The sequence below is a fragment of the Telopea speciosissima genome, chromosome 9 (genome assembly GCF_018873765.1).
Source record: "Telopea speciosissima isolate NSW1024214 ecotype Mountain lineage chromosome 9, Tspe_v1, whole genome shotgun sequence".
Taxonomy (NCBI): Eukaryota; Viridiplantae; Streptophyta; class Magnoliopsida; order Proteales; family Proteaceae; genus Telopea; species Telopea speciosissima.
The window spans coordinates 62,600,586-62,620,344 of record NC_057924.1 but is presented as its reverse complement, the minus strand read 5'-3'; the positions used below and the strand labels follow the sequence as shown (position 1 = coordinate 62,620,344).

The following is a 19,759-nucleotide window of genomic DNA, read 5'->3' as shown; positions in this document are numbered from 1 at the left end:
ATCTTACATCCTAGTTTATGCAACCATGAATTAATACTTGCTATAAGAAAGAAAATTAGAATATAGGATATTTAAATAATTATTTCTAAACTGGATTATTGCCAACGTAATCATAAAAGGCTAATTATTTGGGAATTTTACACCAAGCTTCTAATAAACTTTGGTTTTCGGCTAGTTCGGTGCCAACTCTTCGATATATTTCTTGTTGGAAATATCACTGATCCTCCCATTTTCTTTAAAGCTTGCTTAATTATATCAAAATAAAAAAGATTAATTATGTTTTTCGTAAATAGAGATATGAAAAGTTAATGAATTAGTTTCGTACTTGGTTAGATGACTTCAATTGGTTACGTTTGTTTTCAGTTTCAGTTAGTTGGATTACAGATGTTTATCTAGGTTTTTTTTTTTTTTTTTTTTTTTTTTTTTTTTTTTTTTCTTTCTTTCTTTTTCAATGGTTTGCCTTCTAAAAATTGAAGATAGATTGGAATTTTGTAGAGTAAAGGAAGCTAACATTGCAAAAATCATAAAGCTTATCTGTTAAATAGTGTCTAAACTAAAAATTATTTGGACTGATTGGGTATATTCAAGATACTTAAAACCAGATTCTATTTTGATTGTCACTCTTACCTAGTTGATGCCTCTTGGGTTTGGAGGAAAATATTTAAGTATACACACTTTGGTAGTGATATGATGTTGGATCCAATATGACAAACATGATTTCCTCTATTATTCGGGATGAAATGTGGTGTCCTGCAGAGTCTGGTACTTCCAATAACTTAATTAACGTTTGCTCTACTCTCGTTTCCACATTACTAAGACCAAAAGGGAGTGGCGATTTAGTGCTATGGCTTGAAAATTCTTCAAAGAAATTCACCTCTTGGATTTTGATTTGATCAAAATCCCAGAAAGTCCCTTGACATAAGATATGGTTCAATTCTAATATTCCTAGGCATTGTTTTATTGTTTGATGTGCTCTGACACACTCTCTCTAACCAGGAGTTCCTTCTCATGACAAATCTTTTTATACCTAATTGTTGTCTATTTTAGAATTCTCAAGAAAATGTGAATTACCTATTTTTTTCTTATCCTTTCTCTAGATTTGTTTAGAAAGGGATCCTTAGTAAGTGTTGGCCACAACATCAAACTATCCTTCCCTTTCAGTAGTAAGTCAATCTCTGACATTATTGAAAAGTTTGCTTAAATATTGTGATTCATCATATTTGGTGAGAAAGATATAAAAGAAGACAGACCTTTTCGTCGTGTACTATAGAACAGATATGAAAAGTCATTTCATTTCAGATTAAAAATAAACTTCTATACATTCGTTCAACAAACCCAAACACATTAAGAAATAGACATTTTGCCTCAGGATGAGACCTTCCTCTCATTTCTTTCTCATCTCCAACTTTTTGATGTGCGTACCGTCATTTAATTGATGTTTCTACCTTATTCTCGGCTTTTTGATGAATCACCTTGCTTAATTGTTTTTTTCCCTCCCCTAGTTTTGGATTTATCACTATTTTATTAACTTTTTTGGTGTTTAAAATTTAAAGGATCTATTCGTCTAGTCTTCTGGGCTTTGTCATTGTACTCTGCTTTTTTACTTAATTAATTTCCAATCAGCAAAATAAAAAACACCTTACGTATGACACTACGTAAGGTGGTTTCTCCATCTCCCTACTTTATTCAATAATACATGGCATTTTCACGACAAAACAATTTGTATAATTTATTTTTTCAAACATAATGGGCCAAATAATTTTTACGACATTAATTCTTGATCACATCCTGAAATAAAATGTTAACGTGTCTCTCTCTCTATATCTCTCTCTCCCTCTATCAAATAAAAACTTAGGAAAAAAGAATTCTGTCCAAGAGTGTGGTCTACGTCAGCCCTCCCATGAGTCTATCTATCTCTTCCCTATATGGAAAGACACCTCTCCCCCCCCCCCCATATTTTAAAGAGGAAAGAGATAGATATATAAGAGTATTGACGTAAACCATACTCCCGAACAAAAAACTACTTTCCATTATTTTGAAAATATATGGGAAGCAATTGTTTTCAAAGAAAATGATAAATTTTTTTTCTTTGGTTCCTAATCTTTTCTACTGTTAAAAGCATAAACTTGTTATGAATAATTTTGAACTAATTAATTTAATCTTTGAATTTGTGTTGCATCAGTGCTACCTCACCTTGAAAAAGACTTGAGTTCAAGTCTCTAAGCTGCATGCCACCATGTGTGGTACATGTGGGGATCATGGGGTTGCAATCTAGTTAGATCCCAACATACAAGGTTCCAATTAGTACCAAAATAAAAGTAGGACAAAATAATTTCTACATGCCCATGATAGAAACCTATTCCCATGCACCTATAATTCTTTTGTCATGTGGGTAGGTGATGTGACTATTTTAATCCTTGCAGAGAGAGAGGTAATAGTCTTGTTAGCTATCTGTAAGATTTCAATTGCTAATTTAATCAATGGAAAAACTTTTCCACAACATCAGGAGTACTGTTTCTCTCTAACATGGGTTTTTTTTTTTTTTATTAATTTCTCTTTCCTAACATGTGGGCCTTATGTGGTTGATACCATTATCCACACTACCATTGGTGGCGTGCATATTCCTCTCTTATTGTGCTTATTATTGTTCACTCTTCCACAAGCTCCGGATCTTCAAGGCTCATTTTGCATTTTGGCAAATTCAAATTAGATTGAAACTTGCCTGCAAGCAAGTGAAGTTCTATTGATTGATTAATGAGATTTAATTTGTAACAAGGGTTCTTTCTCTATAATAAATCTGAGATGTAAGGATGAGCAACTATAACTTATTATCCAGTGACAATTAAGTATGTCTCATCTCACCGTGAACGTAGACAATCTTGTTGAACCATGTAAATCCTTGTGTGCATTGTGTGACTGTTGTTTGTGATTTCCATTTTCTGCATCGTTTAAGTTCTCGTTTTCCTACAAGGATAGCTTGTTTATTTATCATATTTAGCGGTTTTAGTTAATGCTCTATTTATGTCTTTAATAGAGAACTAATAATGGATTTTTAAAGGACATGTTACCTACTCTTTTATTGTGACATCGAAGGTACCATCACAAATATTATTAATTTGTAGAGAAAAATGTGAACCTAAAATGATGCAGGAGATGAATGGAAGTAGCAAACAATCACAGAATGGACATAAGGATTTGGGGTTTGGCAAGATTTTCTACGTCCACGGTGAGATAAGATTTGTTTCACTATCAACGGAGAATAGGTTTACAACAGCTCATCCTCACACCTATCTCAGAATGCATACAAAGAAAGAAAGAACCCTCAGTACAAATTTATAGCAAAATCCTATACAGTTAATTTACCAAAATATCCTTATAGTCCCAAACAAATTTTTTAAGGTTGTCGCCCCAAACCCCATTATGGAACCACCAATTAATTGAGGCTCAACAAAAAGATAACACGCAAGGTGGGCTGATTCCTCTGGGCCTTGAGCCCCTACAGCCTCTTAACACCCTTTTAGAATCAGCCCATTAATGCAAACGACGGAATACAAGACGCTTTACCCCCCAACATAATCTCTTTGGGACAATATCCAAATTTAGCAAGAAATGGAATAAATCAAGGCGAGAGAAATCAATGGTCAGTAGGGAATTCACAGTCAAGACAGGGTTGAAAGAAAGGAAAATAATTATACGAAAGAACCCCACGAATCAAGAGAAACCAACACCCAAGTGTAGCATTTAAAATTGGAAAAGTAAAAGAAGCAGAATTTTTTCTAAGATTGATGAAAGTAACAGAACATACCAGACAGAATGACAGATGCGCTACCCAGAATTGAAAATTGAAGAACAAAACCAAAAGCCTATTTACGTGCTGAGCCTCTTATACAATTCCTTAGCTTGCTTCTCTGTAGCTTTTTTCTTAGGCTTCCGGGTCACTTCACTTTCACACCTCTCTCTATCTCTTGGGCCTCGTAAAAGGAATATATTGAATGGATTATATTGTCCTAAAGATCTTTATGGATAGTGTTCGAAAGCTACAGATTGTTCTTGACTACACTTAATCAATAGTCACACATGAAGATCCATAATGATAAACCATGTGATCACATGGATGATTCTATGTAATATGAGACCCCGAATTTAAGGGATTTTCTTTTTGATATCCTGAATAATTTATAATTTTATTTTTTTGACACTTTTAATATGATACACAATTTTTTCTAATAAGGGTAATAAAGTCATTTCACATATATGCACATTTTGATAATGACATAATGATATGTGTGAGGTTGCACGCCGACCACACGGGCAGGCGGCAGCAGAGGATCCAAATCCGGAAATTTAAGGGATTTTCTTATTGACACCTTAAATAATTTATAGGGGAAGGTATTGGTAGATGGTAGATTAATCCGTGAATCAATGCATTCAATAGGTGGTGGGGGGGGGCTTTATGGTCATTTCAGATGGGCATTTATGACCATCTGGCAGCTCTTCATACAGGCCGTGTACATGCACGACCGTGTATCAAAACTTCTGCCTAATTTATAAATTATAATTTTTTTTCCTTTCAATATGATATATAATTTATTCTAATAAAGATAATAATGTCATTTCACATGTATACTTGAAAAAAATTTGCATGACAATGTCACCTTGAAAGATATGTCAATGTCAATTTACTTAAGAATATCTTTCTATGTCCCTATCTTAAAAAACTTTTGATAATAAGATAAGGACAATTAAAAGTAGATGCCAAACATAGTTTCAGGTATTGGTATCGATATCGGATTGCCCGATACGGCTGATACTGCATGCATGGTTTTGAAGTTGATCGATACCGATACTTGACTAATATCATATTGATGAAACAATACGAACAAGGAGTAAACTAATCAAAATACCCATCTTTTAGGAAAAACCAAGGATAAAATTGTCTGATACGACTGATGTATTTCGATAACATATCAATATCGTATCAATTTTGAAGGTGATTGATATCTGATCTAATACCGTGCACTAAAATCATAATGCCAATCTTTAGATACATGTATAGAGGTGTCATTCAGTCACTCCATTTTATTTTGAAATTTTATGAGTGCGTGTGTGCAGGGTTTACTTGTCATGTGCACTACTCATGAACCCGTGTACGAATAAAAAACAAGCTGTGAACTAAAATGTAGGAACCAATTTTTATATGCTCATAAGCCATCCCTCTCTCTGTCTCGCTCTCGCACACACACACATGGATTGCTTTTGGTTGTTTGTTATTGGAGTAAAGGCATGGTCATTTCCATTTTTTTGCAGTCTGGCTACTTAAAAGAGAGACCCCATCAGGATCCAAAAGGGATGAACCTTTTGTCTTGAGTTGTTGCTTTCTTTTGTTGCTCTCTGTCTTCTGTACTCTTCTCTCTATCTTCTAATAATTAATGGCTCAGTCCCACATATTAAATAGAATTTCCCTTCCAATAAACCCAGAAATAAAACAAGGCTCTAGATCTTCTACCGCACGGGCTGTCTGTTTTGTCACGCTGTGCAGATACAAGGCGGTGCACATTGACCACTTTACCCCTGCCTGAGCAGGGGTAAGATGATCATTACGCACGACCCTCTGTCTGTACAGCACAGGCAGGACAGGACAACGCGCCGTAAAAGATCTATATTGATGTAAGAGTTAGTTGCATTCCATTACATGGAGAAGTAAGTTTAGTGGTCATGGTGGATTCTTATTTCTACAATTTCAGCTATTCTTGAGGATGAAACTACTTTAAGAAAACACTGTTTGAATCACTCATTCAAGGTTAAAAGAATGGAATATTGAGACCCTTAGGCCTTTAGCCTCTCATTTCTTTAATAACTACAAAACAACCCATTTAGAATCAAACTTTGGAAGATCTGAATTATCAAAATTTCATAACACTTACCCACGCATCTCCATTTGAAGTTGAAGTTACATTTCTTGAGAAAAAACAAAAAAAAAAAAAAAAAAACAAAGACTCTTGAGAAACTTTTGAAGTTGTTTAGAAGTTTGTTCTCACCTATTGTGAAGTGGGTTTGCACCGCTTGGGGCTCTTCTCTTCTGTTCCTTGGTAGCTATCTCATTCTTTGCTCTCAAACCATGACTCTTGAATCTTTTGTCGTTCAAGCTGTTGGTGTAGTTGGTCTTTCTCCATTCCTTGACTGCATTTTCTTCTGAAGAATCAAGATTCCTTGCTGAAACTAAGAACATATTAACTTCCAGAAGTAATGAAGCAAGAGAAATAACAAGTAGTAATCTCTGGTATCTCATTTCTTCCCTTCAAAAAAATTCAGTTTAGAAGCAGAGCATGAATTGAGGTTGTGTGATAAAAGGCATTGTGTGGAGGTGTCTCTTTCTATTCTTCACTATTAAGTACTCTGAAAGGAGATGTCCTTGGAAATGTCCAAACCATTTTACAAAAATATTAACTTTCAGGCCTGGGATCTACTGTATGTATGCATGCATTGGAAAAAGTGAGAGAGAGGGAAAATATCAGCAAATCCTGAACACTGAATGGTTTTTTGATCCTTTTTTGAATTTTGATTCAATGAGAGCCTTCCCAGCTCAACATCAAGTGAGGTGGTCATTTTTTTAACATTGGATTGGAATCGGATTGATGATGTACCTATGTATTTACATTAACGGAAAATTATCGTCTACATTTATGCCCCTCCATTTCCTCCATTTCATCTAATAGAGGGGAGTGGACCTCACCCGAGTAGTGTGTTCGGGCAGGGGGTAGGATGGTCATTTTCACTCCCGTATTAGATGAAATGGAGGGGCAGATAAATGGAGACAAATGATTCTGTAGGTAAGCACACTTGGAGAGGCATTCAGGTGTTATTTGGTATTTGACAGGGATGGTGTGGCCAATTTGACCATATGTAACAGGCAATTTTCCATGGTATTTCATGCAAGATTGGTGGGCAATAAAGCCGTTTTTAGACTCCATCCAATGGAGGGTCACACACTGTTATAGAGAGGCAAACTCCTCAGCAGATAAGCTTGCAAACTTCGTAGCAAAGAGGAAAATTTCAGCGACTTGGGATTCGGCCCCAAGCCTAATTGCCAAAGCTGTAAACTGGGAAGCTACAGGAAGACCAAACTACAGATTTAGATAATCTTTTTTTCTGTATGACTTTCAGCATCCAAAGGATTGTTGGTTAGTTTCTCGTTTTTTTTATTTTCAGTCTTCCATTGTACATAACACTACTTCTTTACATATATTCAAAGCTACTGATCTTTAGCAAAAAAATAATATCACTACAAGAAAAGACGTCTTTTGCGGCGTTTTTTAAGTGTCTCCGTAGCTTAAAAAAACGCCACTATATGATTCAGCGGCGTTTATTACAAACGCCGCACATATGTCGTCAAATGTACCGTTGGAAATGTATCACGGCGTTTATGCTATATGCCCGTGTAAGTACACTTTCACCGGCGATTGTTAACAAATGTCGCCATATATACTTTATAACGGCGTTTTATGAAATGTCGCTATAGATTGGTAAGCGTTGGTATAATATGATTTATTTGCGGCATGTTTACATAAACGCCGGTAAAATATCCTAGAGCGGCGTTTCTTAAACGCCGGTAAAAGGTACATATAGAGGCATTTAGTAAGAAACGCCGCTACATATAGTATTTTAAAAAAAAAAATTATTTACTTAATCCTTTAACCTGTTTAGTTATCTTATCCTTTAACCTATTGATGTGAAGAGATATAAGACTTCCACAAAAAAAAAAAAAGAGAACATTCATCCCTAAAAACAATGAAATAATGACAAGATCCAAAATAGTTTAAGTTTACCTGTACAAATGACCGTTTGAAACTTAATTACATTTAATCTACCTTACCCCAAAAGACACTTACAACCTATGACTAATTATTAAAATTCAAAAACAAAATAAACAATGTATATACTTTGCTCTATGTCTTCAATCAATGAACACCTTAGACAAGGAGTGCTTTAAATCACCAAGCAACTCCAGTAAACACACAAAATTTAGCAATAACTCATTGACATTAGTATTCAAATGGACGTTACCTGCAACAATATAACAATGTACCATTCTTTATTAGTTTGATCATGTCAAAAAAGTGTCTGGTTTGAAATCAAACTCGCAATAGGCAGTACCTGTAGCAATATAACCATGTACCAATTTTATTAGCTCATATCGACATAAAGTATCATAGAGAACAAAGAAGAAGAATTCACAATGATTGATATACCATCTCTATGTCATTGTATAGTTCAATCATATCTTCTGATAATATCCCCAAAAGAACAAACTAAAAAAGAACTACTGCAGACACACTTTTGCTAACTTTCAACTAAGAAGCATGACCAGATTTTCAGTACAAAATCTATATCCAATTTCAACCAATGAATATGCCTAAACTACCATGAAAAAAACTAATGCTAACAGCTATATCTTTAAGGTTGAAAATAGAGTTCCAAAAATATCCAAGTTTGAAAAGAGAACAAAGGCAATCCTAAACCAAATGGAGTAGGTTCCCTACTTGAGTTAGAAAAAGATAATAAAGTCAAAGAACCCAGAAAACTACTACTCACTTGGCTGAAAATGCTCGTTGTTTTTCTATTCTTCTTCTCTGACCCTCCTCTCTCTCGTCTCATATAACTCTGCAGCAATGTACATTGACCTAACAAGGAAAACATATAGACACATTTATTCGAAAATGAAGAAAATAAATACAAAGCAACAATTAAAAATAAATAATGTGGAGAAGGAAGTCGTGTTTTTTACAAAATTTGTTCCATGAAACAACTTCTTCACGACTGAACTGCCATGCAAAGTTCCACACCACACCACAACACCTATCTCTGCTTGTTTCCGGAGTTTCTAGAACATTAAAAGAAAAAAAAAAAAAAGAGTATGTATGAATCAAACAAATTTCCATGTACCCTAGTGTTGCATTGGGGAGCCAATAACAATGGGGAGTGCAGTATACAAAATGGGAATTAGAATGAAAGGAAGAGTAATTATTGAGAAAGAATCATGAACAACTCTATGCCGTCAAGTGAAGTTTGCTACACGGAAAGCAACTCATTTAAAAACATCTAGATCAATTTACAGAAAAAGAAAAGACTATCCATTACCTCATCAACATCTCCATTGTCATTATAAAAATAATAAGTTAGTAGGCCAAGAGAAAAGTATGAAGTCAAATTCAGATCACCGTAGATGTTGGAGCATAGGACATCATGTTTTCATCTCCAAGAAACTACATGGATGGTGTCCAATCATTACTCCACCACCTGAGCCATTTTAAAGACCTCGCTGATCAATTCATAAAATGAGACTTTCTCCTGGCGGATGAGGAAACAAATTGCACTCTTTCATCACACTCAAACCAAATATTAGAAAAGCACCAAAGAGGGAGAGTCATGAACACACATTTTCACAAAAGCACGAATAGAACTTATGGATATTGTCTACTGAACAGAAAATATTCAAGAATCGAGAGAGAGAGAGAGAGAGAGAGAGAGAGAGAGAGAGAGAGATAGAGAAAGAGGGATTGACAAGGCTACCAACTCCACATTACCCTTTTCCCTCCTTTTCTCTGTTTTTTTTCTTTCTGTAGACTACTCTGTAAAATTTTTTCTATTTATACCCAGAACCCATGGTACTCAACTTTCATAACAAACAGCCAGGAGAATTGAGATAGTCTCCTTTCACTTGTTAAGGTTTTCTTATTGAGGGGAAAACAAAGTAAAACAATGTCTCTGTCTATGAATATTTAAGGTTGTGCATCTGAAAATTTTCCAAGTTTGAACCAAAAGGCTGGATTCTATATGTGTCTTTTGGTGTTTCTCTGTATATAATTGATTTAATACAGAAATGTTTCTCTGTAATCTATGTTTTAAAACCTAAGATGAATAGAAATCGCAAAGATACATACAAGTGATATTTAGTTCCAACTTCCAATCCCAATCTTGATCTTCAGGCCAAGAGGGGAGAATTAAGGGGCTGGGGGTGCTGGTGTCAAGCTATAATGTTCATATATGACCTTAGGGTGATTTACTAAAAGGAAAGGAGTCATGGTCTTGACCTTATAATGAGAGACCATTATTAATGGATCTTAATTAAAAAAAATTTATTCTAATGTCATGTTTAGACCAATGGATTGTTTATGTGTGAGAAAACATATAAAAAGATCCAAAAAAAGGTAGGAATAAGTCACCCGGTACAACCCATAAAGTCAGAATCAAGACAAAACCTATTGGAGATCTTTCTTTAGTTGGTTTTAAAACATATAAGAATCTGTGAATGGTTGGGATTTGGGAAAAAGTTCAAGAGTTGAAGGTAACAAGGAGAAGAGGGGAGATAAATCCATTAATATCAGAAACTTAGAGAGGTGAATGAATATATGGAGAAAAGCAACAAATTTAACAGCAAATCTGAGAAGTATCAAATATCAATCCCTTCCCCTGTTAAAATATTTTTTTTAGGTCAATGTCCATCTCTACAATGAGAAGGAGTTAGAGATTGAGAGTAACAAACAGGGGAAGAAGATGTATGGGGGGGGGTGTTGAGATTAGAGAGTTGAGAAGCTTTCATCATTTACTCCATTGCTTTCAAAATAACTGAGTCAAGCAAAAGCTTCTATGAGGAAAGGAACTACTTTTGAATTTAAAGCAAACCCAAGAATCACCAGTCCCTAGTTCCCTTTCTTTCATTATAAGGTCACCTGGGTTCATTTCTAGTATTTAGGTTTATGACAAATATTTTTTCCCTTAGACCAAAAAAAAAAAATTTCAAAACCACAGTAAAGAAGTTGACAGATTCTTCTTTGGATCAAATCAGTGAACTCAGAAAATCTTAAGCATTTTAGTATTGAAATTAGGGTGTTTTGCTTCATGGTTTTGATAGTCTTGGAAAAGATATTCACTGGTACAAGGTACATTGTTTTGCTACATTGAGAAATTCAAACTAGCCATCATGTATAATCTCAATAACATGAGATCTCTTAAACCAACTTTCCTGAATTAAAAGTAGGAGTAAATAATGAGATAGCCACTTTAATCTCTGATGTTTGTGGGGGACAGAATCAATTTTCAAATAGCTTAATAATCATTAATAGATTTAGAGGATGGGAGTCATGGGACCCTCTAATGAATGGAAACTTAGAGAAACTAGTACAAAAGAAGAAAGAATAGAAATTCAAGAATAGAGTTACTGCTAAAACCTAGGTATTATAGAAAACTACAACTCAAAATTAAACAAAATTGATGAAATTTAAGGGTAGAAAATGATGTTAAACTGAATAGTAAATACCATACAACTTTACCTTTAAATAAGCTCAACTAAATGTCTAAAACAAACCCAGATAGAGGACTATAGAGCTATTGGTGGTTGGATCAACAAAGGGTATCATCCACAGTGTTCATGTTGCTTTGAAATCATTCTTCTTAGATAAGACAGCTTATTGTGTGAGCCATCTTGTTGGAAAATGAGAGACCACTTCACATTGTGCTTCAAGAATTATCAATTCAAGCACCAGAGAGGGAGGGAAATCAAGAAATGGGACAAAAGTGATTCTCTTGTTAAGAGTCAAAGGCTGTAATCTGAAAGTATTTCTGAGACATTTCAGCTAAGGCAGATGAGAATTTAAATGAACTGCAGAAGCACAAGGACAGAACAGAGAAAAAGGGGCATGGTGGGATGTGGATGTGAATGTAGCAGCCCACAATTCATCATCATCAACTCCAAAATCAGTCAAATAGTGTTCACATTGAAGGACATGTGAACTCACTCTCCTCCCTAAATCTCAGAAAGAAACATTGAAAGGGAAAGAAGAGAACCCACCATTATCATCATAATCAAGAGCCATTAAGCACATCTCCACTCAATTTCATACAGGAATCCAAAATCCTTTTCAGGCCTAACAATCCAAAAAAGAAAAAGTTTTCAACTTTTCTCTTTTCCTTCTCTCTCTCTCAAGGATAGAACAACAAAAGGTCAGTTTAAAAGGAAAAGAAGAATTAAAACTTCTAATTCCTCTCCTATTTTACCCTTTAATTCGATCCTTTTTACACCAAAATTGAGCAAAAGTATGATCAGATAAATTTGGATTAACTAAAGCTTATCATCTTAATATATATTGATTTTCCTACTGTACATTCTACTACCATCATAAGATCAATAACTGATAGGTCACTTGGACCAAGAACCTAGAAGGCTGGAATGTATACTAGATACCAGCTAGAGACGCTTCAGGAGAGACAACTTACTCCGGTTAAAAGAGAAAAATGTGTTACATTAGAAATTAATATAACTTTTTAATGTCTGGCTTGATCGGAATGTCTATGTTGATCTAAATGCTGAAATAGAAACAGAGGTAAAATTATTACTTGAGAATTCATATAGCTCACTCCCTGTGTGAAGGATTCCTGATGAGCAATCTGTGAAATTTATTTACCAGGCAATAAATACACCACTGTAAGCATTTATACGTAAGCTGGACGACGAAGGATTAGAAACACAAACTTAAGTGGAGAATCCATTACCTGTGCATTTGGACCAGGTTGAACTCCAACAGCATCCCTTTTATCACCACTCTTTGCAGATCCCTTGGTATCACCCTATCAGAACCATAAATAGACAACAAGATGAGTAAACCATTCCAAAGAATGAAAAAAAAAAATACAATGAACAGATGTCGAAGGACAGCAGAAAAACGAAAAAGAGCAGAGCTACAACATAAAGGGGAGAAAAAATACCTCCATCTACCGCAACACGTCCATCCACGAAAATCAACCAGGGAAAAAGAAAACATCAACGAGTTAGTTTTAAACTTTCCAAACTAGTCAAAGAGCACAAGATTGGAGATCGATGAAAAGAATAAGCAAACACAAGTGAACATAAAAAAGAAAATTCAACTAAACAAAAACACCATACAAGAAAGTTCACAAATTACCTCTCTGTTCCTATTCAGATACACCTTAAGGGGATCAATATAATCTTTGAAACCCAACGTCGCCATCGCCCAGAGTAGATCATCACCATTAATCGTCTTTCTTTTCTCTCGCTGACACTTATCGCTTGCCCTAAACCACCGACGTGAGAGAAAGATAGAAAGAGATCAAAGAGGAATAAGAACAGTAAGAGCTTACTACGTACCTCAGAGTAGGAGATGTTCCCCGAGCAGGGAGGCCGAGAGCAACACCACCATCAGCTACAGCAGGCTGGAGCTCCTGGCAGTGGTAGCCGGAGCAACACCAACCCTAGAATCTGTCCCTTGATCCTCAATCGACTGTTTTAGCCCCAAATGGTCCACAACGGCTGCAGCGGGAGCAAGGTTGAAAGAGATTTGAGAGAAATCCGGCGAAAAATGTGAAGATTAGAGAGGGACGAGAGGGACGGTGATCGGTGCACGGAAGTGAATAGTTTGGGTTGTCTACTGAACCACAAATAGTCCAGAGCTTGCAGCGGAAGCAAGAGTGAAAGAGACTGTGAGAGATTGAGAGAGATTTGAGGGAGAATGCGAGAGATTGGGAGAGAAACGTGAGGGATTGGGATTTGAGGGAGAACCATCGTGATAGATTGAGAGAGAAACGCGAGGGATTGGGATTTGATAATTTAGAGAGGGTATCTTAGCGCGCAGCAAGAGGCGGGAAATGAATAGAGCTTGGAGTTTTTGTGCGAAAAAATGCATTATATTAAGCGGCGATTATTAATAAAGGTCGTGATATTGTACCCCATATAACGGCGTTTTTTAGTAAACGCCCGAAAATACATATGAAAGCGATACATATAGTATGATACTACGGCATTCACAAATAAACGTCGCTGTATTGTTACATACCCCGGCAATTCAGAACGAACGCCCCCAAAGATTTATGATACTACGGCATTTATAAATAAACGCCGTTGTATTGTTACATACCCCGGCAATTCAAAACGAACGCCCCCAAAGATTTATGATACTACGGCGTTTATAAATAAACGCCGTTGTATTGTTACATATCCCGACAGTTCAAACCAAACGCCCCCAAAGATGTATGTGTAGCGGCGATTACATATAAACGCCATGATTTCTACGTATTATACCGACGTTTGTTAGTAAACGCCGTCGAATATTCCTATATGACTGCGTTTACCGATAAACGCCGCTAAGGCTCGTCTAAAAATGTCACGCAAGACCCTTTTTCCTGTAGTGTATGTAACATTTTATGGTCTATCTCAGATTCTTAACTGTATAGCTTGTCATCAAGTAGAATTTATGCCTTAATGTTGCGGAAGTTGAGACGGGGAACGTCCTACCGGTGTGGGTTCCTTACAAGAATTAATTATATAAAAAAAAATAAAGGTTACCTGTAACCTCACAAGTGCAAGGCCTCCACGTGACCTTGGCATTTTCATAAGCTCAACACCACTCACAATTACCTAGAGAGATTGAAGGAGCTCAATGGTTAGAGAGGGAGAGGAGAGATCGTACATGAGGGAGAGAGAGAGAGAGAGAGAGAGAGAGAGTTGAGACATTATATGTGACCTTGGCACTTTCACAAGCTCAACACCGTTCACAATTACGTAAAGAGACTGAAGGAGCTCGATGGATGGAGAGGGAGAGGAGCAGAGGTCGTATATTTGAGAGACACAGAGAGAGAATTACTTGAGAGATTTTATTCTCTCATCTTTATTTCTTGTTTAATTCATCTTTAGGAAATATTGGTGATGTGGACTTTCCAATTTTGAGTCAATCACCAATCTCCCACAAAATCATGCCTTTTTGAATCATATCCAACTAAGGTATGATTTAATTGATATATGAAGTCATAATTCAGAAAAGTGGTAGGAAAAAGATTCCCTTCCACCTCATCTCTCCTAACTTAATGTGAGATCACATTTCCCATCAAGATTCTTACTCAATGGGGTAAACGAAAAGTTTATTATCTCATAGATGTATTACTTAAATGGGATAGATTAATAGGAAAGGGGTATGATCCCATTGGGATTTCAACCACCATTCCATATTATTATTGGTGAAGTCTGATCTCAGTTTTAAGTCAGAAAGTACTGGTTGATTCTTTGGTGAGGTGTTTCACCTTCAAAACGCGTGTAAATGGTCAAAAAGCTCGTCGAAATCTTCGATTTGATATATTATTCGTCCTATATTGGTTTGGAGCCCGAATCAGATTGGGTGGGCTTTTGGGGGCAATTTTGTACTTTTGTGGGTTAGGATTTTTTCTATATTATAACTATATATAGTTGTTATCTCTTTGAGAGATGTGAATGTGTGAGAGAGGTTTTGTATTTTCTTCACAGAAATAGTGGATTTGGATCTATTGCTCTACCGTGGATGTAAGCTACCTTGTTGGGGGTGAACCACGTAAATCTCTGTCTCGTATGTGTTTGTGTTTTCTCTTTCTCTTCTTTTTTTGTAAATCGCCATTCTGCTGCGTTGTTATTTACTAACACATATATCAGTCAAATACCACATTCTCAATACAATATTTGCCAACAAGTACACTGACCAGTATGTGCAACCAATAATTCCCAATTTAAGCAGGTAATTACACATCAGTCACCACTGAACAATATCACACGTTACATTGCAGGGCATGTGTAAAATTACTGTTAAGGCACCAGTGAACTAAAGTTTCAATTTTAGAGATTTTGTAATCCCGATCAAACTTTTAAAAATGTTTTCAAAAATGTTTGTGAAAATAAATATTAATAAATAATATAAATTTTCAAACTTTTGCAAACAATTTTACCAAAATGCAACCAATGTTGGATTTGTATCCAATCAATATAGACATTCACTCTTTTTTTTTTTTTTGAATATATTTCTTCCCAATTAAAGCAGTGTATTCGATGTTGGACATCTTTTTCGAATACAACCAAACATTGTGAATCTAGTACAACGATATATAGTCAAGGAGACAATAACAGTGGGTACACCAAAACCCAGATTGTGTAGCTGCACCGATAAGGACCCCTGCCTCAGGTCAAGGGAACCAAATTACTAACCGTATACTACTGACGAGAGTTTCATTTCAATTAAATCGACAATAATCCACATGTAAAATTCTCGTGTGATTCAGTTCAATGTAAACACAGTATGTACACTCGCACTTGGGCCCTATAATCTTCATTCCTAAGTACACACATTGCGACGACCATATGAAATGGGTGTTTAGTGCCGACACTAGTCGTGAATAGTTTTAGGTTAAAACCTAAGGACTACAAAGGGCTGTTTTTTCGCTAAAGGTCAATTTGTATTAAAAAGAAAAATAATTACAAGGAGGAAAGGAGGACATACTCTGTTTGATTACAAGAACAAAAAATTAAGAAGATCATGCGTCCACCTTTGACAATGCCATCAACAGACTCTTCTTTGAAAACCACAAAGGACCATAATTAAATCATGCAAATTAATTTACTTAATTCACACAATTTGGATTTGATGGACACATTTCCAACATTTAATATTTTCTCATCCAACAAAGTAGTGGAGGGTTGATGTGGTCATTCAAACACTAGATAAATAGTAGACCACATTGGTTATCTATTTGTCGAATTTTAAAGCCAAACTCAGCCATGTGACCTACCACTCATGAAAGATTTATCCTAATCGTCCAAATCTTGATCAAACTTGATGTATTGACTAATGCTACTTTTGGACTAAGGTCATAAACTTAGCTAAGGTTGAACATGGACAACATATCCAAAAAATCTAAGCGCCAATAAGCTACAATATGACAAATAAAAATAATTAACAGTGAGCACAGAGAGAAACCAGCTTATGTGCCATTTTTCCACTCCTATGTGAGGAATTGGAGGAAATTGGAGCGGGCAGCGAATTGGAGGTGATAATTATTCGAATAGATAATGTCGAGCTATGCGGACAATTGCATATCATTCAAGCCAGCCATAGTATATTTAAGGGCCAGGCTTAAGTTGGGCCAAACTTTAAATTTAATACAGGCCCATATTAACCTAGATTTTCGCAAATTGAGGCATTATATGAGCCAAAATCTGGGCCTCGGGTTTGTTGGATTGGCCCAATAAACAGCCATAATAATGTCTTAGACTAGATTCTTGCAACATTCTAATAATCAAAACAGTCTTATTAACAATCCAACCAAAAAAAGGAGCTTAGTTAAGAGTGGGTTAGACAGGTCGACATATTCAAGTCTTACTTAGCCCAGCCCAAATTGATAAGGACTCTGTTCAGTCCATAAGTGCTCATAAGAGGGCTGCCCAGTTGGGCTTGGATGTCAGCCTCATACACTTAGCGGGCACGAGATGGGCATAGTGTCAGCCAATGAGATCGTGCGCTGGCATCAGGGGGCGGATTTTTCATCTTTCATGGGGTGGGGCAGTCATTTCGCCCCCCCCCCCCCGCATGTGTTTGGGCGTGGCCTGCGCTCCCCCTTCCCCACAGAGCACATTTTCCTTTATTGTATATTCATTCTCGAACTGCATTCTAGATCGATTTCGCAATGTCCGACGATAAAAACACCTATTTTTATAATCTGAGAATGTGAAATCGACATAGAATGAATTCCAAGAATGTATTGAGAGAGAAGATCGTCTTCTTATTCTTACTTTACTCTTCAACCCTCGAAGAGGTTGAACCATGGCCCTTAAAGAGCACAAGTTTCCCATCCCACCCCACGTTGTTCTTGCATGGCTTCTCCAGTTGCAGCGAAGCCATCATTCCATGCACAAAGTAGAGACATCAAACAAAGAGAAATATAATGCAACTCATAATAGAACAAAACCCTATTCATATTCATCCATATCATAAAAAGATGCCAAAATGTTGTTGTAATTGAGGTTGGTGAAAAATAAATTGTAACCTTACTTTTAATCAATTATGCTCTTTAATAAAAATAAAAAAAAAACACAATGTTTTTTCAACGAGGATAAATCTTGTCATTTCATGTGTACTTGAAAATGTGCTAGACAAAGACAACTTTGATAATAACAATACGATAAGTCGATTTCAATTATTTTTTGAAGATTTTTTTTATCCCTACGTACCTTAATTAACTTGTGGGAATAAGACAATGGGCAATCAAAAGAAGTTTACAACTTCTCACTTCACTATTTGAATGACAACAAGAAGAACCCTAAAAGAATGACCTTCTACGAAATAACTATATATAACCATGAAACTTGGATAGTCGAACGTAGAATAAGACTTGGCGTGGCTTTGGCCTACAAAGATTTGGGCATATTGTGATAAAATGGACCTACCCTGAAAATGTGGCTACCTTTTTTATAAATGCTGTGAAAATCATTTGGGGTACGTGTCAAATTTTAAATGTCTACAAAATGCCCCCTTTGGTTGAGGACACAGAGTAGATGAAAGTCAAAGGAATGACTCTAAAATTTTGTCATAGGTTAACAAAATTCTGCTTAAATCTTGTCTCACGATGTAAGAATTGTTGGACAAGTGTGTGTCCATCAAACCCGGTTCGGTCCGGTTCAACCGGTTCACCTTTGTATTGAACATTTATACATTTTAGTTTAATATTGTCACATGCGATATAAATTTTTTGAGCATTATGTGTCCGTAAGTTATACTTAAAATGGTAGTCACGACTAGGGTTTGGGCTGGACACCCTTATCATATGGTCGTCGCATTGGGTATGCCTAGACATGTGATGTCAGGGTACGAATGCGAGTGCTCACATGTTTGATGTGTGCATTGGCGAAGAATCTACTTTGTCGATTCCCTCATGTATTACTGCCAGATGTAGGAAGGGATAGACATGTGTCACCGACACCCTGTACCTGAGGGAACCCTGTCACTGTAAAGTGTGATCGCATTCTTTGGTTCATCAATGACTGAGACTCAAGCGAGTCAAAGTCGGTGTTCTGGGAATGCGTGAACATTTTGTGAGTGAAGGAGTTATCCAACACGGTCACCACTGCCCAATTGGGGAACACCAAAATAGAGACTATCTGTGCATGGTCGGATCAGAATCTGAATCCAGTACCGTTTTGGAAATGATTTTGCAAAATTTATTTTACATAAAATGATACATTACTTATAGTTATTTCAAATAAAGTGTTTTATCGAGTTTTGCGGGACCCGATCGGATGCACAGACGCTCTTATATGGACATGTACTATGGATTGGGGTTTGGCAGTACATGTGTACATGCCCTAGATTCCATAATGATGGTGTTGATTAGTGGGGGGGTTGTATATGATAAATTGTTATCATATAGGGAGTTATTTGGAATTTACTAATTTAATTGGCTCTTTATTTAATTAATGGATTTGGTACTAATTGTAATTATCCATTAATAATTAAATAAAGAATCTAATTAATACTTTCCCTATTAGATTCTGTTTCTTCACCTGTGTAGCACTTTGAGTTTAAACAGAACTGCCAGACTGAGAGAGAGAGAGAGAGTCAGACTCTCATTAGGGCTCTATTATATCTATCTAGGATTTAATTAAACCCTATTATTATAAATAGATGACCATAAAACGCAGAAGAGGGGAGCTCTCCACGTTTTTGGAGCAGACACTCTCTCTCCTACGTTTTTGGTTTCTCTCTCTCCCTCTTGTGATCTCTCTTCTTCTTCTTGCTTCTCTCACCTGTGTTTGAGAGTTAGGGTTTGTGAAACCCTAGATCTGTCTTGAGGAGTTTGAGGGCATCTCGGATTGGCGTGTAGAACCTTGGTAGCACCATTGGAGGTTCGAGATCTGTTTGCTTGGAGCGCTCATTGGAGGAAGAACCACTGTCTATTG

The 19,759-nt window shown here is 36.2% G+C and overlaps 1 protein-coding gene across 1 annotated transcript; it reads right to left on the bottom strand.

Annotated features, from left to right (window-relative positions):
• Positions 1 to 12,308: 12,308 nt before the first annotated feature.
• On the bottom strand, positions 12,309 to 17,705 carry LOC122639249 (nuclear transcription factor Y subunit B-10-like). The gene is made up of 5 exons (XM_043832067.1): positions 17,602 to 17,705; positions 12,960 to 13,089; positions 12,763 to 12,768; positions 12,550 to 12,624; positions 12,309 to 12,444 (listed from the first exon to the last, which is right to left on the bottom strand). The coding sequence occupies exons 1-5, from the start codon at positions 17,703 to 17,705 to the stop codon at positions 12,322 to 12,324; spliced, it is 438 nt and encodes a 145-aa protein (XP_043688002.1). The 3' UTR covers positions 12,309 to 12,321.
• Between the last annotated feature and the right edge of the window lie 2,054 nt (positions 17,706 to 19,759).

What these genes read in the sequence shown, in the direction of transcription:
- LOC122639249 (XM_043832067.1), bottom strand. Translation starts at nt 17,705, where the DNA reads ATGGCTTCGCTGCAACTGGAGAAGCCATGCAAGAACAACGTGGGGTGG. An exon ending in ACCTCTTCGAGGGTTGAAGA is followed by an intron (nt 13,090 to 17,601) that starts GTAAAGTAAGAA and finishes TCGGTGGTTTAG; the next exon opens with GGCAAGCGATAAGTGTCAGC. An exon ending in AACCTGGTCCAAATGCACAG is followed by an intron (nt 12,445 to 12,549) that starts GTAATGGATTCT and finishes TAAATTTCACAG; the next exon opens with ATTGCTCATCAGGAATCCTT.